Source organism: Coregonus clupeaformis, chromosome 39 (genome assembly GCF_020615455.1).
Source record: "Coregonus clupeaformis isolate EN_2021a chromosome 39, ASM2061545v1, whole genome shotgun sequence".
Lineage (NCBI taxonomy): Eukaryota > Metazoa > Chordata > Actinopteri > Salmoniformes > Salmonidae > Coregonus > Coregonus clupeaformis.
In genome coordinates, this window is record NC_059230.1 from 12,338,541 (window position 1) to 12,359,868 (window position 21,328).

General features: G+C 42.0%; 2 protein-coding genes across 4 annotated transcripts in view; both read right to left on the bottom strand.

Moving 5' to 3' along the window:
* The window catches only part of si:ch73-335l21.1 (insulin receptor substrate 1-B), a 53,430-nt gene extending 46,346 nt beyond the window's left edge, over positions 1 to 7,084 (bottom strand). The window contains exon 1 of the mRNA XM_041867951.1: positions 6,435 to 7,084. Within this exon, the coding sequence (XP_041723885.1) occupies positions 6,435 to 6,783 (349 nt within the window). The 5' untranslated portion in view covers positions 6,784 to 7,084. The remainder of the gene's footprint in view (positions 1 to 6,434) is intronic.
* Positions 7,085 to 8,297: 1,213 nt separating this feature from the next.
* On the bottom strand, positions 8,298 to 19,772 carry agfg2 (ArfGAP with FG repeats 2). 3 transcript variants are annotated; one of them, XM_045211908.1, is made up of 14 exons: positions 19,254 to 19,772; positions 18,334 to 18,427; positions 17,174 to 17,289; positions 16,778 to 16,919; positions 16,235 to 16,373; positions 15,894 to 15,998; positions 15,699 to 15,731; positions 14,675 to 14,929; positions 13,801 to 13,873; positions 12,597 to 12,640; positions 12,302 to 12,400; positions 11,743 to 11,862; positions 10,968 to 11,038; positions 8,298 to 10,703 (listed from the first exon to the last, which is right to left on the bottom strand). In XM_045211908.1, the coding sequence occupies exons 1-14, from the start codon at positions 19,418 to 19,420 to the stop codon at positions 10,656 to 10,658; spliced, it is 1,506 nt and encodes a 501-aa protein (XP_045067843.1). In that variant the 5' UTR covers positions 19,421 to 19,772; the 3' UTR covers positions 8,298 to 10,655. The 3 variants fall into 3 exon arrangements, with proteins under 3 accessions (XP_045067843.1, XP_045067844.1, XP_045067845.1); XM_045211909.1 differs by lacking the exon at positions 15,699 to 15,731; XM_045211910.1 differs by lacking the exon at positions 11,743 to 11,862.
* Between the last annotated feature and the right edge of the window lie 1,556 nt (positions 19,773 to 21,328).

Consider the following 21,328-nt stretch of genomic DNA (forward strand, 5'->3'; position numbering starts at 1 on the left):
ATAATTTTGTCAAACGTCTGCATGAAAGACATGGAACATTTTGGAACCATATGCAATATGAGCTGTACAGGTGTAGATTGATGTAGCTGGCTCGCTCTGGGGTTGACTGAAAAGTCTAAACTTCAGACCAGTCAGAGAAAAGAGATTTACGCTTATAACACAACACTAAACAAACAGGAAGAGAGGGTGAAAGCGTTCTGAGCAATGTCGAGTTACGCTGTCATTCAATAACACCACAAAGCAGAGAATTCAGTGACACAATTGACACAATATATGCCAAAAGACAGATGTCAAAATGTTTGACCAGACAAAGAGTCGACAGGGTCATTTATTTGATTAGCTCTGCCGACTGTTTATTGGCTGACAACTAGAGAGAGAGAGAAACACCCCCTCTCCTCCCTCTCTTCTCCTCCCTCCCTGCTCCCTGCCTCCCTAATCTGGCAACCACATCCCATACCCACTCTAAGGTCTCTGAGGGTGCTCCCCTATTGCAGTTTATTTCTGTCTCTTCCATGCGTAGTGCTGTGTGTGGGGGATAAACTTTTTGTTCTGTTACAAAGTGGGGTTAATTGTATTTTTTGTCAACGATCTACACAAAATACTCTGTAATGTCAAAGTGGAAGAAAAATTCTAACATTTGGAAAGAAAATATTAAAAATAAAACACTAACATATCTTGATTAGATAAGTATTTAACCTCTTGAGTCAACAACTCCAGTGTAGATTTGGCCTTGTGTTTAAGGTTATTGTCCTGCTGAAAGGTGAATTAATCTCCCAGTGTCTGGAGGAAAGCACACCGAACCAGGTTTTCCTCTAGGATTTTGCTTGTGCTTAGCTCCATTCTGTGTATTTTTTATCCTGAAAAACTCCCTAGTCCTTAATGATTACAAGCATACTATAACATTATGCAGCCACCACTATGCTTGAAAATGTGGAGAGTGGTACTAAGTAATGTGTTGTATTGGATTTGCCCCAAACATAACATTTTGTACTCAGGACAAAATGTTAATTGCTTTGCCATACATGTCCTCATCTTCTGAGTCAAAATCCTTCTCATCTTCTGGATTCTTAACCTCTTCAACTTTCTCATCATTCTGAGGAGTACAGTTTCCAGGCAACTTTTAATTTCCCTTTCTCTTCCTCCTTCTTTGCAGGGTCCTTCTACCAGGTGTTGGTTCTATGTTAACCACAGGTTCTATGCGCACTTTCTGCCCCAGTGGTAGCAGGTGATTTCAATGAAGAATCTTAATGGGTCCATCTCCAATTTCAGGCTTCAAAAGAAACACAGGTAAGTTTGACTTCTGAACTTCCACCACATATGGCGTAGAGGCCCATCGATCTGACAACTTATGTTTTCCTTTCAGTCCTAGATTCCGTATGAGGACTCTGTCTCCAGGCATGAGTTGCGTGTAGCGAATCTTCTTATCATATCGCTGTTTGTTTTCTTGGTTTTGCTTTCCAGCAGTGCTCTCAGCAAGTTTGTAAGTAGCGTGTAACTGTTTCTTCATATCAGATACATACTTGAGGTAAGTTCTCTGAAGAGCTATAACTCGAGACTCCAAAACAGATATCAACGGGCAATCTAGCTTCACGTCCAAACATCAAAAAATATGGTAAATAGCCAGTCACTTCATTCCGACTACAGTTATACGAGTGCACTAGATGCCCAACATACTGACTCCATTTGTTCTTTCGTTTAGGATCAAGAGTTCCAAGCATGTTCAACAAAGTTCAGTTGAATCTCTCGGGTTGCGGATCTCCCTGAGGATGATATTGTGTTGTCCTTGACTTCTCCACTCCAAGCATATTCAGTAGCTCATGTATGAGTGGACTTTCAAAATCTCTACCTTGATCACTATGCATCCTCTTGGGCAGACCATAATGGATGAAGTACCTCTCCCACAATACTTTGCTTTCTGATCCTTCGTAGGAAAAGCTTGAGCGTATCTCGTGTAATGATCCGTAATGACCAGAACATTCTCTGTGTTACTGGAGTCAGGCTCAATGGACAGGAAATCCATACACACAAGGTCCATAGGTAAATCACTTTGCATATGACCAAGCGGAGCAACTATCTTTGGAAGTGTTTTCCTCTGTACACAGCGAGCACAGGACTTACAGTACTCTTCTACTTCCATCTTCATGCGTGGCCAGTAGAACTGGTCTCTTACAAGTCCATACGTCTTGTCAAATCCTAAATGACCTGAGTCATCATGCAGTGATGTGAGAACCATAGTTCTGAACTTCTCTGGAAGAAGTAACTGAGCATGACGAGTCTTGTTTGGCGGATGTGTGATCCTGTACATAACACCATCTTCCATCTTTAGCTTCTCCCACTCTCTCAGGAGCAAAGAGATGAGGGGATGTTTGGTCTTGGTCACCCTGGTGATATCATGTTTATTAAGAGCAACCCACATCTCTCCTAAGCAAGGGTCTTCTTGTTGTGATGCAGAAAGTTCCATAGTGCTCAATCTGGGCATGTTAGACGTCAGCATGCTCAGGTTACAGTATGCTTGAGGCACAGCATGCATAGAGGCTCCCAACTGATCAATCACTCTAATATGAGACGATCCAGGAGTTATTCTAACAACATTAGACATCTGGCACATGGCTCTAACACCGGATGCAGGAATGTCTCTCCAATCTTGTTCCACTGCATATTGCTGATGAGGGCGGCGAGATAAAGCATCGGCATCTATGTTCTGCCTGCCGGGCCTGTACTTGAGACTAAAGTCATAGGGAGACAACGCAGCCAGCCAATGATGACCAGTGGCATACAGTTTTGCGGACGTGAGGACATATGTCAATGGGTTGTTGTCTGTATTGTTTCCTTTAGTCGTTTTCCTTCACCAACCCCACTAACATCTCTCCTCTCTCTTCTTTCAACCTTTCCCTCTCTGTTCTTTCCCAGAAACCAGTCCACTCTCCCATTGGCCACAACTTAACAAGTTACCTCATTGGTCAAAACTTTAACAAGATACGTGGGAAATTTTAACTTAAAAGTAAACCAACCTATTCACTTGTACATTTTTGAAACATTGCTTCAAAATAAATGCATTAACGACATTACAAATTAGGAGCAATTCGATCACCTTTTAAATTTAATACCAATTAATTATAACAAATCAACTCTATACTGGGTTGTAGCAAGGGTATTACAGTTAGTATTGTGGAGTAACTACAATGTTGTTGATCCATCCTCAGTTTTCTCCTATCACAGCCATTAAACTCTGTAACTGTTTTTATGTCACCATTGGCCTCATGGTGAAATCCCTTAGTGGTTTCTTCCTCTCCGGCAACTGAGTTTGGAAGAACGCCTGTATCTTTGTAGTGATTGGGTGTATTGATATACCATCCAAAGTGTAATTAATAACTTCACCATGCTCAAAGGGATATTCAATGTCTGCTTTTTTTTATCCATCTACCAATAGGTGCCCTTCTTTGTGAGGCATTGGAAAACCTCCCTGGTCTTTGTGGTTGAATCTGTGTTTGAAATTCACTGCTTGATTGAGTGACCTTACAGATAATTGTATAATGTGGTGTACAGAGATGAGGTACATATTCATGTTAAACACTATTATTGCACACAGAGTGAGTCCATGCAACTTATTATGTGACTTGTTAAGCACATTTTTACTCCTGAACTTATTCAGGCTTGCCATAACAAAGGGATTGAATACTTATTGACTCAAGACATTTCAGCTTTTCATTTTGTATTAATTTGGAAAATATTCTAAAATCATAATTCCACTTTAACATTATGGGGTGTTGTGTGTAGGCCAGTGACGAAAAATCTAAATGTAATCCATTTTAAATTCAGGGTGTAACACAACAAAATTTGGAAAAAGTCAAGGGGTATGAATACTTTCTGAAGGCACTGTTTGTAACCTCTTGCATAATAACATTTGAACAGCAGGTAGCCTAGCGTTTAAGAGCGTTGGCCAGTAACCAAAAGGTTGCTGGTTCAAATCCCTGAGCCAACTAGGTGAAAAATCTGTCGCTGTGCCCTTGAGCAAGGCACGTAACCCAAATTGCTCTGGATAAGAGCATCTGCTAAAATGTAAATGTAAACATATGCATAACATATTCTTGCTGTTTTTTGTGCCCAGTTGGTTACAGTTAGGACTGGAGTACGGAAGACTGATCCTAGATGTGTACGTAGGGCCAACTACAGCCTGAGAGAGCCTGGACCCCTTTGCACAGGTAATAGGCGTAAGACATTAGTTAAAGTAACTGTCCAGTGAAAATCTCATTTTAAAAGTTCATATTCTGTTAACTCATACCCAAGTAATGTTGTTGACTTATACCTAAATAATGTTGTCCTCCTCTAGTATTTGTAGCCAAAGCATAAATTGGAGGGGAAAAAAACACTTCAAAAACCCCACCTCAAACTTGTATCTCCAACAGACCGTTTAAAAAAATGCTTGCTATTTTCTAATAGAGTAGGATATCATACTCCTGAGGGGGGATGAGCTGGCCAATCAGCGGTCTAGAGTAGGATGAGCTAGCCAATCAGCGGTCTACTCGCATTAATAATTTGAATGACTGGTATATGCCCACACCATTCTGTTGTTGGGGTACGCACACCCTTCTAACACAGAAATGCTGCTTTTTAACATACTTAATAAAATACAATTTGGAAGGAAAACTACTTCACTCATATTGTAAGTAATTATAGGCCATATTTAATAGAAATCTGGAAACACTGGACAGTTACTTTAAGGCACAGGTTAACCAAGTCAAAAGAGGTCCAATTCTATTTGAACCTCTTGATCATTGTTACCTGTGGAGAATGTTTAGGACATGTGGTGCATCAACACAGTAAGAGGCTTCCGCTTTTCTCTCTCGTTTGTTGCAGCGGCACCACATTTTTTCCTTAATTCTTCCCTCATTGTAATCAGCTCTTTTACATAACGTAGGCCAGCAGGTCAGCTGTAAGTACCTTGAACCCAAACCTTAGTTTGCCAAGATTGCATCATGTGTCCTCCCCATCCCAGTCACTGGTCTATAAGCTTTATTTTCCATGATGAGACTGCAGAACAAACTGCTGATTGCAGCCACAGTCAGCCACTGACTTGATAGTTTTGTTTGCACAAAAGGTTTGCTCAACTGGTGATATCAGGAAGGATTTGAAAGTGTGTATACATTGAAAATCGATGCTTTTTGTTACTGTATGTGCATAATTGCAAATATTAATACATAATACAAAAAAACTCTGAATGGAAGATGAGTATGCCTATTGATAGTTGTGCACAGGTATCCAACAATATGGATCTTGTATAAACATGTTAGTACTGTTGGTGTTGCGTGTTTCCTCTACTGTGATGTCTTGTCTGGGCGAATATTGTCATGTCAGCAGAAAATAAAAACCTACATTTACATTTTAGTCATTTAGCAGACGCTCTTATCCAGAGTGACTTACAGTAGGGAGTGCATAAATTTTCATACTTTTTTCGTACATACTAGGTAATCAGAGAATCAGGCTCATAACATACATCTGGATGCGTTTGAGCAATGGCCTGGGTTGACTTGGAAAAGAAGAAGCAGTGTAGCTCAGTTGGTAGAGCATGGCGCTTGCAACGCCAGGGTTGTGGGTTCGTTTCCCACGGGGGGCCAGTATGAAAATGCTATGCACTCACTAACTGTAAGTCGCTCTGGATAAGAGTGTCTGCTAAATGACTAAAATGTAAAATGAGGAAGTTTGGCTGTAGAACACTGGCTCCAATATAGCCTCCTCTTGATTCAGGCAACGTTTTATTGAAACTACTTGTTTTTCCCTTTTCTAAACCCTGTACAAACCACAAGCTTTTGGTCCATATGTGAACTTTTGGAGCAAGTAGACTATCTGTGGTGGTGAGAAAAGTATGATAACGTTCTCAGGGTGTTGGCAAGGATAAGCACACACGGCAACTTGGAACATAAGATTTGCAGTTTCTGGGGGACCTTGGCAAAATATAATTATTATGCAAAGAAGTATGCACTGTAATTTTACATAATATTTCAATTATGGTCCATAGGCAGCAATTCACATTAAGTACAGTAACCAACCACACATTGTAATATGGATATATTTTGACATCACTTTTCTTTAAAATGCAAAGATCATGCCTCAAACTATTATGCTAAAATCGTGCACCGACATTTTTAAAACAGCGCTGGTAGTGAGCAGTGTGACAACCCTCGTTGCTGACAAGCAATGTGAAGTTACTCCCGTTATGCACATTTCTGGATGTCCTAAAAAATTGCCTAATAACAATAACTATATTTTAAACGAGCACGTTTCGTTTTTGTAAGCTTCATTTCAGCAATTGCTGCAATGGGCTACATTGCCACGTTCAGATGTAATACTATGGCCACTTCGCTAACGATAGGCAGCCACATAGAGGTCGGGTTGCAGTCAGAGCTCGTTGTAGTTTGCTTGCTATGCTTACTTACTTTTGCATTGCAGCTCCACCATGGCCTGATACCATTCGTCCTGGTCCGCCTCGTTTTCTGCCGCGATTGCAAAACTCTCCGCCCTAGTGTACAGCACTATCATGTGCTTGTTCTTCGCATCAGCCCGCTTATTGATGTTGAAACACGTCTCCAGCACCAGGACTTTCTTGGGGACGGGTGTCTTTCCGCGGAATTTCTTCTCGCTCTCGTAGTATTCGAGCCGGGCCGGGCCCCTCTCCGAGGCCGTCCGGAGGACGAAGTATCGCCGGTGCATGGATTTCTGCTTGCGGAGATAGCCGCTCTTTCGAACGTCCTCGTAGCTTTGCGGCTCGGGTAGTTGGCTCTCCATTGCGCTCGAGTTATCTTGTTTTTCTCAACTAGAACCTAAACTTCTCTTTTCAATAACAGCAAAAATACTCTCGCAAGTTAACTACTGTAGAGGGTAATTCAAACATCCTTCAGTCCAGTTCCCCTCCCTCCCTTTAACACATGTATGCAAGGGAGAGAGGTCCTCTGGTCCAGTTTAGTCTTTTAAAAGATTTGCTAAATATTCCCTTTCCTTTCTCGTTGCAATAACTACCTTCTTCAAATCAGCAGTCTCTCCTTTAGTTTTCTGCACACACACACAGACGAGCACATTCGGCAACTGAGCGAAAGCGCCTGCTACTACTATGTGGTAGTGTTGGGTCGTTCACGAACGAACGGCTCTTTTTGAACGGCTCTTTTTGGTGAATGTTGGGAACCAAATTGCATCTCGTGAAAGAGCCGTTCATTTGGCTCCCTGATTTGCATACTACTACTACTGCTTTTTGAGTTTCAAACAACGATTATCTGCAAATAATTTACAAAATCATTATCTGAATATGGAGGATTTCTTAATGCAGAAATAATCAATAGTGGGGAGAGCAAGTCATTCTGGACCAGTCTCATTTTTGCAGTGCGTTAAAAAAATCTTCATTTTTTTGCAAGCGATCCAACAATTTGGCTAGATAAAAATGTAGTTGAAAGTGCATATCACGATCTTACTCTTTTGGCTTTGCATTAGAGATTAGCAACAAAAAAAACATGGTTATAGGTCGATTTTCCAGCATTTTCAATGAAAAGCCGTTTGGGAGCCAAATAATGCGGCTCTTTTAGATGAACGGAGCCAAATGAAGCAGCTCACAGAAAAGACCCGGAATGCACATCGCTACTATCTAACTAGTGGGCAGGGTGCTTTAATCCATTTACTGTAGTAGCAGCGTGCTGACTACTTCGCTTTAACTGCTGTCCCCTCCGCTCTTGTCCCCTCGCTTTGGCGTGGAGCTACTATGAAAAGCTGTCAGTCAACACTTGTCCATAGTGAGTGAGTTAAGGTGGAGAGAGAGGCAGAGTATACAGATAGAGAGGGTGAGGGAGGGAGAGACAGAGAGAGAGAGAGAGAGAGAGAGAGAGAGAGAGAGAGAGAGAGAGAGAGAGCGAGAGAGAGAGAGAGGCGAGCGAAAGAGAGAGAGAGAGCATTGAGTTTGGGTGCGAACTGGAATCGAATTCATATACTGTTTGGTTCTTATAAGAATGCCTATGCCTGTGTTCTTCAGCCAATATTGTGGAATTTGCTAAGTTATTTTGAAGATCACATCATGTGCTGCACGGTTGAATGATTGGGACATTTTATAACAAGAAATGCAACACTCAAGACTCGACAGAAATGCAACCCTCATCAAATTGAATCCCGATTATGGAACCTCTGAGCACCTTTGGCTTGATTTAACTTTTCAGTTTAATCCTGTTACAGCTGTTGGTGCAATCGATATAACTGTAATGGGAACATTTTACATTATGTGTATAGGCATAATTACATGATTCAATAAGGTCATGTGAATGTATTATTTATGAAGATTGTTTATTGTACGATTTTAATTACACATAGTTAGTAATTATAACTAGCAGCCTAGCGATTCATCTTTATTTTCATTATTACATTGTAATGTAGAATTATGCAAAAACTATGCAACATACGCCAACTGGTGGTTAAATGTTGTCATTACCTATTTAAAGTTTTCACAAGGGACGTTTTGAAATAGTCTACCCATAATTGACTGATAGCCAGAAGGAAGGAATTACTTGTGTAAATGTTTGATGATCCAAATTATGTTTGTTGCAAGTTATGTATTACAAAACGTTTAGGGATTTTCACACACATACACACACGAGAGAGAGAGAGAGAGAGAGAGAGAGAGAGAGCGACACACACAACGAATAAAGAACTAGACACTGTTTAAAGCAACAAATATTATTTGAATTTATGAACATGGGCACTTCTCATTACAAATACTTTCTCAGTGGAGCTTTTGAAAAAAGAAAGAAAGAAAGATGAAAGAAAGAAAGAAAGAAAGAAAGAAAGAAAGAAAGAAAGAAAGAAAGAAAGAAAGAAAGAAAGAAAGAAAGAAAGAAAGAAAGTGAATTTCAACTCCATGTTGTCACCCAAAAGAACAAGAAACATTTGGTCCATTACAAAGAGAGATGAAACACACTGTTATTGTTTTGAAAATAGCTTTTACATTCAATAGCATCTCCTCTTGCAGCCCTCCAAGCGCATGCAGCCTGAGACTGAAACACAAATGATTTATGGACAAAAACAACCAACATATAAAACAATACAAACGTCTTTTCCACAAATGTAAACACCAGAGGAAACTGATAGGAGGAGCTATAGGAGGACGGGCTCATTGTGATGGCTGGATAGGAATAAATGGAACGTTATCAAACATATGGAAACAACGTGTTTGACTCCGTTCCATTGATTCCATTCCAGCCATTACAATGAGCCCGTCCTTCTATAGCCCCTCCCACCAGTTTCCTCTGGTACACACACAGCACATGGGGGAAAAGACAGGCTTGTCTGTAATGTTCTCCTATCTACATGCATTAGGAGGCCGTCGTGTTAAGGCTGGCATAACCGTCACTAAGAAAAAAATGCTTGCTTGTCATACTTTTTTGCGCTTGTCATATTGTTCAGTCTGAAAGCCTTGAAGAGGGATATCTCCATTCTGTAACTTGATACACACTGACTGACTGCCTGACTGGACTGGCTAGTTTTTAGGAGTTTTTCAATGCCCTTTTCAGAGGTGTATCCAAAAAGTAAGCAAAATATGATGATTTCACGTACTGATGGGGCTGCTGTTGGACAGAAGCAGGACATGGGAGAAACAGCTAATGCCAGGAGTACACTACAGAATTTTCAAATTAAACGACCGTCTTTCCTGTATTTTTTATTTTTTGCCAATGTAGTGGTGCACATACTAAACGATGTGGCACAGAGGATCACACACCACAATATTCTTCACTTGGTCGTGAGGATTCTCGATACCACCAAGCTGTCTCACGAAAATATTGGCGTGATGATGTGATTAGATTGTTAATGTTACTAGAACGAGTTGTGGCTCAAAGCAGCCTCATAAACGTTTTCAGTCAGAGATTCACGCTTGCCATACGGAGTTGAAATATCTAGCCAACATTTAGAATTTAATAACATTGCTTGTGACGCTTTGGTTAAAGGCAAGTACAAACGTATACTAGTAGTCGTCATGGCTCCTGCCCGAGAGTCTACACATTCTGGGTGATGCAAAACAACGTCATCATCTCACTGGCTTCTTCTCTGGAGAGCTCTCATTGGCTATTGCTGATCACCGTTCTCAGAATTTGTCGATGCACATCTCACACTACAAGAGCATTGCAGATTTTTTGCCGATAAAATCAAACATGTTTGAAAATATCGGGACGTCTGGGACTGCTCAAAGACGGGATCGGTAGCCATCAGATTGCATCTCTGACCCGCTCACATTAAACGACATGGGGATTTTGTCTCCGATCTCAAAATCTTGTCTGGGACAGCTAAATCGGGGCCAAAATCGTGTAGTGTGTAAGTGTGTGTGTTTCTTGGTGATGACACCCACTGAGCCCTGAGGTGGATTCTATTGCCATAAAAACACCTTTGATATATGGTATGTGGTACACACACACACTCAAGCACGCACATGCACACATTTTTTCCACAGATAAACATTACTGTACAGATACTCCACACGCATGGACACACACACATAGAGGGGAGAGGGGCCTGCATGAACGTTTCCCCTCTCTCTCTCTTTGAAGGGGCATTGAAATGGCAGCAGCTCCTCAAGTTCACTGGTCTTCAGTCAACCCCTCCATGTTGGGTGGGAGTAGCCAGGGGTGACAGTATCAGATGAAAGGGTTTCGCGACATTCCTCTACTCCTGTAAACATTCCCCTGAGAGAGGGAGGGAGAGAAGGAAAGAGAGAGCAGGAGGGAGAGAGGGTGAGAGAGAGAAGGAGATGGTGAGGGAGAGTTCCTACTGTACATTTACTGCTCCAAAAAAGCCTTCAAATACAAACAAACCTTTCATTCCTTTTGAATTAAGCTTTAGCATAATAATTAAGCACCTTGCAGTCCAAATCCCCAGCAAACACTGTGCAATCTATTGAAGTACACTCAATGCTCATTGTTGTTGTGTTGCTGTAGTGTGGTACTCACAGTGAATGGGTTCACTGACATTGGACAAGGAACTTTGGGCTGGGAGTCCGGTGCAGGGAAAGAGCCAAAACCTACAAACACAACAACACCCCAAAACCAGAGATACATTAAGACCAAATACGAATACATTAAATACTATACTAGTCTGACAAACATAGAACCACGTTGGAATTGACATTCAAACACATTGAAATCAACCAGCATTCAACATGAAAGGGGGTGCTAACAAATAAATATAATTACTAGAATGGACAACGCCCCTCAGACCATGGCAATTTCACAAATTCGAATTCTCTGGGTTCTAACTCTATATTTAGGAACTGAGTTGGTATTATGTAAGCAGAGGAGATAAGATGCTGTTAATCATCATTAGCTGTGGGGTGACATGGCATGCTGCTGTAGCACAGCCAGGGAACACCTCCATGCAGCTCAGCACTGACTAACTGTTGTGTTTCTTGGCAAAGCATCTACTGTACTTTGTATATATAGAACACAACATGGCAAGTGCTGGTCTTGTACTGTCTGGTTGAAGAACATTCTCGCAATTCTGTTGGCAGAATAGAATAGAAAAGAGCAGAGCTAAGCATTTCTACATTTTTGTCAAATGGCAGACGCTCTTATCCAGAGCGACTTACAGTTAGTGAGTGCATACATTTTTCATACTGGCCCCCCGTGGGAATCAAACCCACAACCCTGGCGTTGCAAGCGCCATGCTCTACCAACTGAGCTACACGGGACTAGAATAGAATAGAATGATAGTTGATCTTCTACTTGCCGTTGGTTTCCTGGTTGTTGGCATGCTCGTGAGGAAATGCATTCTGGGTAGTGGGAGCTGGGAAGGTGGCAGACGGGAGAAAAACTGAGGTGGGAGAGGTGACAAACCCACTAGAGTCACCTGGAGAAACACAACATCGGGGTGTCATCTTGTGTCCTCCAATACACCAAGAATCCAGGGGCCTTGTATATGGTGCAGACATTATTCCCAATTCTCCATTATAACTGCTTGTTAATGATTTCTAAACTACATCATTAACTCATGAACACTGTCTATAAACTACTTATATACAGTTTAACACTTTAAGAGTACCTTAATGTAAAGTGTTACTGGACATTCTTGACCTTTGCCCCCCGGCTGATTAAGCAGTGCTCTGCGGGCAGGGTCCTTGCTATCCGGGAACCTTGGGACGTCCCAACTCTGACGTTACCCCATTGAAGTTGAAATGTAAAAAGGTTAGGGTAAGGGTTAGGGTATGGTTAGATTAGGGTTAAGGTTAGGGTTTAGTGTAGGGACGTCCCAAGGATTCCAGATAGCACTAGCCCTGCGGGAAGCTTACCTCCTGAGGTGGAGCTGTTAAAGGGGTTACTGGGGGAGAGGGCAGGCTGCTGCTGCTGCTGCTGAGAGATGGAACAGGAACTGAACGGGTTGGGGAAATCTGAGACACGTAGGTAGAGAGACAGAGAGAAAGAGGGAGAGAGACAAAGAGAAAAAGAGACAGGAAGAGAGAGACAAGGAGAGAGCGAGACAGAGAGATAGAGCCAATGGTTAATGGATTTGGTCATGTCTTTTAAAGTCTTTCATGAAAAATATACACCCGCATGATTCATTCATATTTTTGTAACACTGCCTACTTGCAAATGTTTGGGATCCCGACACGGCATCCACGCCTGGAGAGCTGAAGAAAGAAGGAAAAGCAGAGAGGAAGGTGAGGATGAGGGAGATGAAGGGCCAACTATATACAGTGCCTTCAGAAAGTATTCACACCCCTTAACTTTTTCAAAATGTTGTTTGTGTTACAGCCTGAATTTTAAATGGATTAAATTCAGATGTTGTGTCACTGGCCTACACACAATACCCCATGATGCCAAAGTGGAATTATGTTTTTAGTAATCTTTACAAATTAATTAAAAATGAAAAGCTGAAATGTCTTGAGTCAATAAGTATTCAAGGTTTTCCAATGCCTTGCACAGAAGGTCACCTATTGGTAGATAAAAACAAAAAACAAAAAAAACTGACATTGAATATCCCTTCGAGCATGGTGAAGTTATTAATTACACTTCGGATGGTATATCAACACACCCAGTCAACACAAAGATACAGGCGTCCTTCCTAACTCAGTTGTCGGAGAGAAGGAAACCGCTCTGGGATTTCACCATGTGGCCAATGGTGACTATAAAACAGTTACAGAGTTTGTTACAATTTTGACTTAAATCGACTTTAAAATCTATGGCAAGACTTGAAAATGGCTGTCTAGCAATGTTCAACAACCAACTTGACAGAGTTTGAAGAATTTTAAAAAGAATAATGAGCAAATATTGTACAATCCAGGTGTGCAAAGTTCTTAAAGACTTATCCAGAAAGACTCACAGCTGTAATCGCTGCCAAAGGTGATTGATTGTAACATACGTTAGACATTTCTGTATTTCCTTTTCAATACATTTGCAAAAATGTGTTAAAACAAGTTTTCACTTTGTCATTGTGGCGTAGGTGGGTGAGAAAACAAATCTATTTAATCTATTTTAAATTCAGGCTGTAACACAACAAAATGTGGATTAAGTCAAGGGGTATGCATACTTTCTGAAGGCACAGTATTACTACATGTATGAACATAAACAAATATTTTAACAAATCTATTTACTATTGCAGTTTGCCTCCAGCTCTGGTGTGGGACTGTCATGAATTCCTAAACCAAGGGCATGCAGATATCCTGAGCAAATAAAACAATGTTTTTGTCCTGGGGCTGGTGCATTTGCAATGCACTTGTACAGAGTTGACGCATATTCAATTAACTTAATATGAACGTTAAAATGTATTTGCTTGACTTGCATTCATTACCTGGCAGGAGTAGAGCTGGAGGACAGGCGCTTCCCAAAGAGCGTGTTATACTGGGGTAGTCCACCGAGGGGTGCTAACAACAGACATTAAAATAATAGACAGACCATAAGCACAGGGCTTAGATGGGGCTTAATTTGAGAAATCAAGTGTAATTAGCTGTTACGAGTACTTAAAATCACTTAGACATAGGGTGCAAAGTTTCCACTCTCAGAGTGTGAGTCGTCAAGGTGTAATTGTATTGAATGTGCTCAGTGTAAAAAAAACCTGCTCTAGAGTTCAATGGTATATTAATCAAAATAAACTATGACAGAAAAACAATACCTATATGATTGCCTGGGGGAGAGGTAGTATGTATTGAATCATGGGAATAAAACAATGATATACATTTAAACATGCCCAAAGCATTGTTCCTGCACATTTATGTTATCATTAGCTATGTTAGCATTTAGTAGCGTTGCTAAATCAAAACTGGAACATATTTCCAAGGTCATTCTGTTACAACCCACCGGTGTAGTATTGAGAGCTGAAAGCACAATGGGAATAATAAACCTTGGCTTTTTGACTAAGAATGTTATGCAATCTAGCTGACAATAACCTTCATCTCTCTCTCTCTCAATTAAATTTCAATTTCAATTTCAATTTCAATGTCAATTTAATGGCTTTATTCTCTCTCTCTCTCTCTCTCTCTCTCTCTCTCTCTCTCTCTCTCTCTCTCTCTCTCTCTCTCTCTCTCTCTCTCTCTCTCTCTCTCTCTCTCTCTCTCTCTCTCTCTCTCTCTCTCTCTCTCTCTCTCTCACATGCATGCACACACACATACACACACACTTCCACCCCACCCCCTCTCCCACCACCCACTCACTCCTTGTACCCTTACCTGTAGGTCCTGGTCCTGGTCCTGGTCCTGGTCCTGGACCAGGTGATGTGTCAGAGAAGACACTGTTCAGTTGGGACAGGGCAGCGTAGCGGTCCTGGTGGTTTGTGTGTGTGTTGGGGCCGGGGCCGGGGGCTGGGGAGGCGACGCTGAGGACACTGTGACTGTGCTGTTGGCTGAGCCCTCCAAAGTCCACACTCAGAGACTTAGGGAAGGCCCTGAAGGGGGCTGAGCCCCCAGAGGAGGACACTGTACGACCTGGGAGAGCCAACAAAAAGATGGCCGATATAAGGAAGGCTGGGGCTGCGTCAGAAATGGCACCCTATTCCCTATATAGTGTACTACATTTGACCAGGGCCTGCAAAGTAGTGAACTATATAGGTAATAGGGTGCCATTTCTGACGCAGACCATGCGGTTTTTTTTCTGACCATGTGACCTGACCAGGCAATAGGCTCACCAGACCAAGATGGCAAATATAGCCTCAGAATTCATTATTGGGGCAATACTAGCTTTGCATAAACATTTAGCATGCTACATGTATTAGCAGCCAGCAGGATTTGGACAGAATCATAACCTACTTCAACACACACTTCTTCATAGCATACTTATTTGGAATGTTAATGTGCATGATTAGAACTGTGACCCATATAGTTAACTACACTACTGCACCACAGCATGGTGAAATACCATTGGGCCCCCGTTGAAAGGAGCATTTGACACTCTCTAAAAATAGTTGTAAATGTGTTATTCCCCCCCCTCTCTCTCTCTCTCTCTCTCTCTCAGGGTACAGTGTGTCTCTCCTTGACCTGGCCAGGCTTGAGCTTGGGGACTTTGAAGCAAGAAACTGACTGATCAATTGAAATTACATTTCCAGTCACTTAGCAGGGGAACACATTACTACTGTTTTACAGGGAGTTATCCAGTATGCACTGCCACCAAATCTATTCTATTATTTTCTTATTCTATTCTATTCCTCTGAATAAACATTCAGCACACATTCAAATCCTGTACACGTTAGTGCCTTACCTAATGTGAAGTTGTTTTTGAAAGTGCTACTGGCTAAGGAGGTAAATGTGAAGAGAGAGAAGAAAAAAGATAAAGAAAAAGAGGGACCAGAGATGGGGAAGGGGAAGACAATGAGAGATATGTAGGTAGAAAAAGACACCAGGAAGTATATTTCATTAGACAATCAATCAGACAAGAGGTGCGTGTGGGCTGTACCTGAGGGTCGAGGGAGGGCAGGGAAGGAGGGGGCATGACTATAAGTTCCCATCGCCGAGGAAAGAGAGCCTGGACGTTGTCTTTCTATACCACTCAGTAGAGAGTCTGAGAGAGAGAGAGAGAGAGAGAGAGCGAGAGAGAGAGAGAGAGAGAGAGAGAGAGAGAGAGAGAGAGAGAGAGAGAGAGAGAGAGAGAGAGAGAGAGAGAGAGAGAGAGGAGACAGATACAGAAACAGACATAATGATAGAGAGAAGTGGAAAGAGAAAGAAAAAACAGGGTCAAATCATGTTGCCTCAGGTGCCATTATTCATAGAACCAAAAAAGAAGGTGAACAGTTCTACCTTTCATAGGGGGGTCTCTGAAGCTCTGGGAGCGCGAGGGAGCACGGGCGGTGAACACGTCAGCCCTCATGTCTGCAGGGGAGATAGCGGGGACTCGGTCCCCCCAGGACGAGACCTGGGACTGGGACTGGATGAGAGGCTGGACAGGGGGGGAACCAGACAATCACCACACAGTGAGTGGGTGTATTTCCCCTCTGTGTTACATATCCTCACATAACCCCTCATCTATTATTAATTCCTTCATCTTTGATGTGGAGACAACCTGGAGTGGGTTCTCTCTGTGTCGTAGGATCTCTGTTACAGTATTCTGGTACAGTATTCACCACTCTCTACCTCTATTACTCTTCTCCACAGTAACACCTCTCTCTGCCTATCTCTTTTTCTCTTGCTCTCTATCTCTCTCTCTCCCTCCACTTCTCTTTCTCTCTCTCTCTCTCTTTCTTCACTTTCTCTGATTCAATTTGATTCAATACAGCTTTACTGATAGGAAATACAGCTCTGCCTCTCATCTCCTCAATCTCTCGGAGGTGTTATGTATCTCACCAGTGTGCGTAACGGTCTGGCCGAGGGGGGCATGGCGTGGGACTGGGCGGGCGGGGGGCCGTGAGAGGTGGGTAAGGCCTGTATCCCAGGCGGGCTCCAGGGTCCCTCTACCTCCCTCCGGTTCTTGTTCTTCGAAAAATGCCTGAAAATAGTTACATGTTGCTATGACTACATTTGAAGAAGAGAATCTATCTCAATGAGACTAAACTAAACATAAAAAACTTTTCTCACAGTAAGTAAATGCATTGTTCTAAAAATTCAACACATTCAAATCAATGTGCAATTACAACTTAGTTATTACTATGGAGCTTTGATCAGATGAGTTCAAAGTAGGTGGTACAACTGACATATGGATATCTTATGAATATATGATGATATCTTTATTGATTTCCTCACCATTTCTTCTTCTCGTATTTGTCCTGGAGGAACTCCTTCAGTTTCTGGGAGTCCCTTGTGTCTAAACAACCATCTGTCTTTGGATCAAAGGCACACAGCCAGGTCCTCCTCCCCACCTACACACACACACACGCTCGCATGCACACACACACACACACACACACACACACACACACACACACAATGATATAGAACATGAACAATAGACATGCCTCCCCACACATTAGTTACATGTTTTAGAGTCACATGTTTTAATCTGCAGTACTGCAGCTCACTGACATAATTATGAATCACCAACATCAACACATTGATAAATCATGACTAAATCTGACTGAAATATCCAGAATTTTCTACCTGATATCTGTGTTAGAGCAATGAATTAGACACTCATGCACACACTCACACATGCACACACAAACTAAGTTTAAAATTCAATTATTGGGCATAACTGTAACGTTTGATTCTCTTCACTGCACACACTCTTTCTTTCGCTCTCACACACACACACACACACACACACACACACACACACAACACACACATATGAGGTGGTTTGGTTGTAATTGTGAAGTTGCATTCCATTCACCGCACAAATTGGGCAGAGCAGCTACATTCCTCCAGAAACAGGCTGTAACCACCAAGACAGTGCCATGATCTGGTCTGACTGGTACAGGAGTGGGAAGCATCAAGCATCCCCTTTTATCTCATAAAGATGGATGAGAAGATAGAGGAGATTCTACAACAGACTGATCTAGGGAGGTGAGGGTTTGGATCTAATATTGTCTAGTTCACATAAAAAGCCTATTCTGAGAGATGGATGAATCTACCTCATGTCGACTCAATCCCTCTCCTGGTGGCCTCGGTAAAAGGATGTACATCTATCTATTTATAATACCTACAGTATATAATCTGTTCTTGCTCTATTTATCCTGGGACATGAAAAATAAATAGAATACTGAATGTTTACGAGTCCAAGTATTTATCACGATTGTGTTTTGTTCATTAAAATATTGAAGTATTCAGCCGAGCACTGAGAATTGTGCCCAGAACTCTAATGAGGAAGGTGAAATATAGGTAATGACTAAATGTGTAATACTGTTAGGTCCCGCCCACAAGCCCACCTGACTGTCAATAATGGACACAGCCTGCCTGTCACTCACCTCATTGCCATGGTTTTGCAGAAATTCCACTTCCTGTTGGGAGAAGGTTGTCATGGAGATAGACTTGACTCTGTGGGGAGGGTTGAGTCCTCTCCTGAGGCAGAGAGAGATTGGAAAAAGAGAGATGGAAGATGTGTAAAAGTGGGCACTCCACATTTATTATGCTTATAATCACATAAATCACTGAAGAGGAACACTATTGATAGAGAATTGAAGAGTAAAGGGATGTAAGGGGGATTTAAAGTGTTGCAAAAATGGATGCCATGACAGGTGACTGTGAGAAAAGGTGGAAATTGTCATAGTGCAAATGTATCCAGTGGCTAGGCATACAAAACATGACTTCATATTTTGTTCATTCACTGTGCAAAGGGTTTAAACTTTACGCTATTATTCTGTGCTCCTGACAAGACTCTAATCCTGTGCTGAAATCTGGCCACTGCAAATTACTGAACCGTGTGACATGCTACAGCCATAGCCTATAATGTGTTGAGGACCTGAGCTGGCAACGGTCTGCATGCAGAATATATTACATGAACCAGAAAGAGATACCAAACCTGGGCCATGACGAAAGGACACGTAACACGGTGCCATTAACGGGCACGCCTGAAAATTATAAAGTAGTAGTAGTACAATTAACTGTAGCCATAGGAAGTAAACACACCCAGGGGAGACCTCGTAAATTAATACAGCGCGCATAGGCCACATTTTAGGCTACACTTTCACGTTTCAGTTCCTTCTCAATACTCAAATATAACAACAGCATCCTCAAATATGCTCTGCAGATGCAACATACTGGACATTGTTATTGGTTAATAATTTGCATGCAATGGGATTATTTTATTTATAGGCCTCTTGTGCGCAATATGCATGTTATAGAAGCTATCCAAGTAGATATGTCCCTTGCGTATCCATCTACTTACAGCATTCCAGAGCACGACGTGCACACGAAGCAGCCAACTGTGATATCGATGTAAGTCACCCCGGGTTGACTGCACTCGAAGCAGTGTTTGTTTACTCCAGCCTGGGCCAGCTCCCGGACCTTGCGGGCGCATATCTCTTGGCTGTCCCGATGTTTTCGGTTCGACATGCTGCTGTCTCGGCCCGCTCTCGATTACCACTGGCACTCGGTTAACCTCCCTTATTTCTCCCTCCGTTTACAGTATGTTACTCACGCCCGCATTATGAAAACGATTCTTATGCGGCTCGCGTTCACGCGATTTGAGACCGATATTACCTTGATATTCCTACATGCATGCGTCAGGCTATTTTGTGTCTTTAGCAGAAGTCAGAAATGTGATCTTGTCAAGCTGTCAATTAGTTTTACAACGTCGTTATTTATTTTGCTGCGGTATTCTCTTCGGGAGTGGAGAAAGAAATCTGCCTCTAGCTCTAAATATCTCTCTCTGCTCCGCTCTCTGCTCCGCTCTCTGCTTGCCATACGCCCCCCCAGTCTAAATATCTCTCTCTGCTCCGCTCTCTGCTTGCCATACGCCCCGCTCACTTCTGTGATTCCATGAAGACGCCGCGCTTTGGAATGGTGACACATTTTTGCAACTCTGATTGCCAGCTAAGGCAAGGACCAGAGGATCACATACCACAGAGTGGTAGATAAAATAACCCAGACAAATAAACCAACATAGATGACAAAAAACAAACCATTATAGTGATGAAATTATATTCTATACGCTGAAACAAATATATGTTAATTAGTATTATTTAATCAGAGCTGTCTGATGTGAGTTTATTTTCATAGTAACTCAGCAACAGACATTTAACGGCTGACATGGGGAGAATACATCACGCCCATTGCATGATGACGTCCGACATGAAAAATGTTTGTTTCATCTGTCTTCAATTTGTTAACCCTTCACATCACTCTCTAAAACCCATCCATATAGAACAAGAACAGTAGGCTAGGCTATACAGGTCCCAAATGGTTTACCCACGCGCCATTACGCACATGTAGTCAGCTAACGTAGTCAACAGATTAAAGGTTGATAGCCTACGCAAAATAAATCCCTCTTAAACACTTTAGATTGGTTTCAGATTTTACACTCAGAGCAGATCAACCAGCGCATGTAGGCCTAATGTAATGAGTTATTTTGGTCACAAGGGAGAGCCACGCGCGGTCAGGTCAGGTGGTGGCTGCCTGTCTGAGTCCCTGCACTACTTGTCACTCGTCATTTGATCCTCCAAGCATTTCTGATGGTGCTGGAAGATTAGTTGTGGAGTTATTGACGAATGTTTATAAAAATCTTGTAGGCCTGGCAGCTTGCATACCATCCAGCAGAGCAAGGCCATTTAACAACACATCACATCACTTCAATTCTATTTTATTATATTCTACTAATGAGCACAAATGTTAGATTGTGTTCTAATATGTGTGTTTGTGTGTGTGTGTGTTTGTGTATGTCTGCGTGCATGTGTGTATGCATATATGTGCACATGCATATTTAGCTGCCTCTGTGTACACAGGTGTTGCGCCAGAGAGACAAAAATGATGGGTCTAGATAGACCATCAGCCACTGAAATGATCTGTCCAGGCCAGTCAACCACAGACCAAATTAACTTTTAGCTTCCACCAGGTCCCGGTCCTTTCTGAGTTGTGTACCCTTCCTATGAATAAGCACAGGCATTTCCATGTAAAACGCCCCATGAGCACTAACATGTGAAGTTCATTGGAGCACATCAAATTTGGTGTCAAATGAAAGCCAAGAGTCTATATTTGTATATGTTTTATTAAAACCCATCAGAGTCTAAGCCCTGTCTAAGCTATATGGAATTGTTTTACGGTAATTCCAAGGATCATTTAGCTATTTGATTTGGACTTTTAAGACCCCTTGAAGTATCCCAAAAAGATATGTCCTTAATGCTATTAGCCCATACAAACACATTGAATAACAGATTCACTACACGGCGCAACAGATAGTCCCCCAAACATATAAAAGGACGTTTGTTCTGAAGTGTCTCTCCTATATCTGAGAGATATAAGAAA

Coding starts and splice junctions, on each gene's coding strand:
- agfg2 (XM_045211908.1), bottom strand. CDS start 19,420: ATGTCGAACCGAAAACATCGGGACAGCCAAGAGATATGCGCCCGCAAG. Junction 14,930..15,698: donor CAAAAACAACTTCACATTAG/GTAAGGCACTAA, acceptor TGGCTCTCCCAG/GTCGTACAGTGTCCTCCTCT. Junction 12,641..13,800: donor TCCAGCTCTACTCCTGCCAG/GTAATGAATGCA, acceptor TTCTTTCTTCAG/CTCTCCAGGCGTGGATGCCG.